This window comes from Perca fluviatilis, chromosome 19 (genome assembly GCF_010015445.1).
Source record: "Perca fluviatilis chromosome 19, GENO_Pfluv_1.0, whole genome shotgun sequence".
In the NCBI taxonomy this organism is placed as follows: Eukaryota; Metazoa; Chordata; class Actinopteri; order Perciformes; family Percidae; genus Perca; species Perca fluviatilis.
The window spans coordinates 1,301,053-1,303,552 of record NC_053130.1 but is presented as its reverse complement, the minus strand read 5'-3'; the positions used below and the strand labels follow the sequence as shown (position 1 = coordinate 1,303,552).

General features: G+C 50.0%; 1 protein-coding gene across 1 annotated transcript in view; it reads left to right on the top strand.

Annotated features, from left to right (window-relative positions):
• Positions 1–2,500, top strand: part of LOC120548418 (ninein-like protein) — a 34,633-nt gene that overhangs the window by 20,959 nt on the left and 11,174 nt on the right. Inside the window, 2 exon segments of the mRNA XM_039784682.1 lie at positions 817–947; positions 2,371–2,500. The exon segment at positions 2,371–2,500 is cut by the window's right edge and continues 17 nt beyond it. Of these exon segments, the coding sequence (XP_039640616.1) occupies positions 817–947; positions 2,371–2,500 (261 nt within the window).

The window sequence follows — 2,500 nt, the reverse complement described above, 5'->3', positions numbered from 1 at the left end:
AAAGTGAAAATTAAATCTGAAAAACATGTCTTATATTTTAGATCCCTTTCAAAGTAGCCACCCTTTGCTTTGATAACGCCTGCAAACCCTTGTAGGTTCTCGCAAGCAACACCACCAACGCACGCGCAAAGGCAGCGGCAAAGCGCCAGCGCCTGAGCTTCCTGGTATGAGGTAGTCACTTGAAATGGTTTTACTCTTCACAGGTGTGCGTCAGGGTTAATTAGTGGAAGTATTCCCTTATTAATAAAAAAGCAAAGGGTGGTTACCTTTGAGGAATCTAAAATATAAGACATGTTTCTAGTTATTTCACACTTTTTGTTAAGTACATGATTCCATATGTGTTCATTCATAGTTTTGATGCCTTCAGTGAGAATCTACAATGTAAAATAGTCATGAAAATAAAAAGGAAACGCATTGAATGAGAAGGTGTGTCCAAACTTTTGGCCTGTACTGTATAATAAATAACAATAAATAAGGAAAAGACGTTTAAAAAAAAAAAAAAAAGATTAAATAAATAAAAATGCACAAGTTCAGGTATCAGAACATGCCTCCTTGTAGCTCCTGGTTTAGTTCCTGGAAGGTGCTTTTGTATACGTGCCAAAATAATCTCAACTCAAGGTCCACTTACGAGCTTTTTTCGGAGCTTTCATCTGCATTTAGTTTTAGTCTTTATGTGAGAAGATGTCTCTGGGAACCTTCAGTGCTCGGCTCAGTGTGGTTATTGATTGTGTGTGTAAATATGTATGGAGCAGTGTTAATTTAATTAATTAATTAATTAAGTTGTAAATTAACACTGGTTTTGGATCCAATTTAAAGTTTTCTTAATTTCCCAGCTGGGCCGTCTGTCGGCGCTGGAGGCGGAGCTTAGCGGTGCGACTCTGAAGCTGCAGCGATTGGAGGACGATAAATCCAAACTGCTGAGAGAAGCTGACGACCGAAACACCAAGGTTACAACACACACAACCAGAGCAGGGGGAATGAGAGGAGGAAACACCAGAGCAGGGGGAATGAGAGGAGGGAAACACACAGAGTAGGGGAAGAGAGGGGGACCAGGACGGGGGAATGAGAGGGGGGAAACACCCAGCAGGTGGAATGAGAGGGGGAACACAAGAGGGGAATAGAGCGGGAACACCAGAGGAAATACAGAGGGGGAATGAGAGAGGGGGAACACCAGAGGAAATACCAGAGTAGGGGGGAATGAGAGGGGAAACACCAGACGAGGGAATGAGAGGGGAACACGAGAGCAGGGGGAATGAGAGGGGGACACCAGAGGGGAAAACCAGAGCAGGGGAAGGGAGAGGAGAACACCAGAGGAAATACAGAGCAGGGGACATGAGAGGGGAGACAGAGCAGAGGAATGGAGGGAATCAAGGGGAAATACAGAGAGGGGGAAGACCAGAAGGGGAAACACCAGAGAGGGGGAAAGAGAGGGGGAAAAAACCAGAAAGGAGGGAAACCCAGGCGGGGAAGGAGAAAGGGGAAACACTAGAAGAGGGAAATACCAGAGCAGGGGGGAAAGGAGAGGGGGAACGCCAGAGGGAAACACCAGAGCAGGGGAAGGAGAGGGGAACGCCCCAGACAGGGGAATGAGAGGGAAACACCAGAGCAGGGGGAAGGAGAGGGGGAACGCCAGAGGGAAACACCAGAGCAGGGGAATGAGAGGGAAACACCAGAGCAGGGGGAAATGAGAGGGGAACGCCAGAGCAGGGGAAGAGAGGGAAACACCAGGGGGGGAATGGAGGGGAAACACCAGAAAGAAACACCAGGCACGGGGAATGAAAAGAGGAAACACTAAAGCGGGGAATGAGGAGGGAGCAAACACCAGCACAGGGGGAATGAGAGGGGGAAACACCAAGCAGGGGGAATGAAGGGGAAACACCAGAAGAGAAACACCAGAGTTGTATGAGAGGGGTAACGCCAGGGGGGGAATGAGAGGGGAACAGGCGCCAGAAACATACAGGGAAACAAAAACACCAGAGCCAGAGAATGGAAACAGTGGGGAAAGTGGAGGGGGAAACACCAGAGCGGAGAGAGGAAACACAGAAATGGAAACCAGGCGGGAAATGGGCACAAGAGGGAACACCAGAGAGGGGAAAGAGAGAGGGAAACACCCAGAGGGGAAAACCAAGCAGGAATGGAGAGGGGGAAACGCCCCAGAGCAGGGGGAATGAGAGGGGAAACACCAGAGCAGGGGGGAATGAGAGGGGGAAACGTTAGAGCAGGGGGAATGAGAGGGGGAACACCAGAGCAGGGGGAATGAGAGGGGAAACACCAGAGCAGGGGGAAATGAGAGGGGTAACGCCAGAGGGGAAACACCAGAGCAGGGGGAATGAGAGGTAGATGTAGCCTGACTGGTGTTTGTCTCTTCAGGTGGAGAAGCTGCAGCAGTCGCTGCTCGCCGTGGAGTCTGATTCGGCGCTTCTTCGCGCTCAGCTCCACGCCATTGGTCAGGAGAAACTCGGCCACGCCCAGGAAGTGACCTCGCTGCACAGGAAGCTGC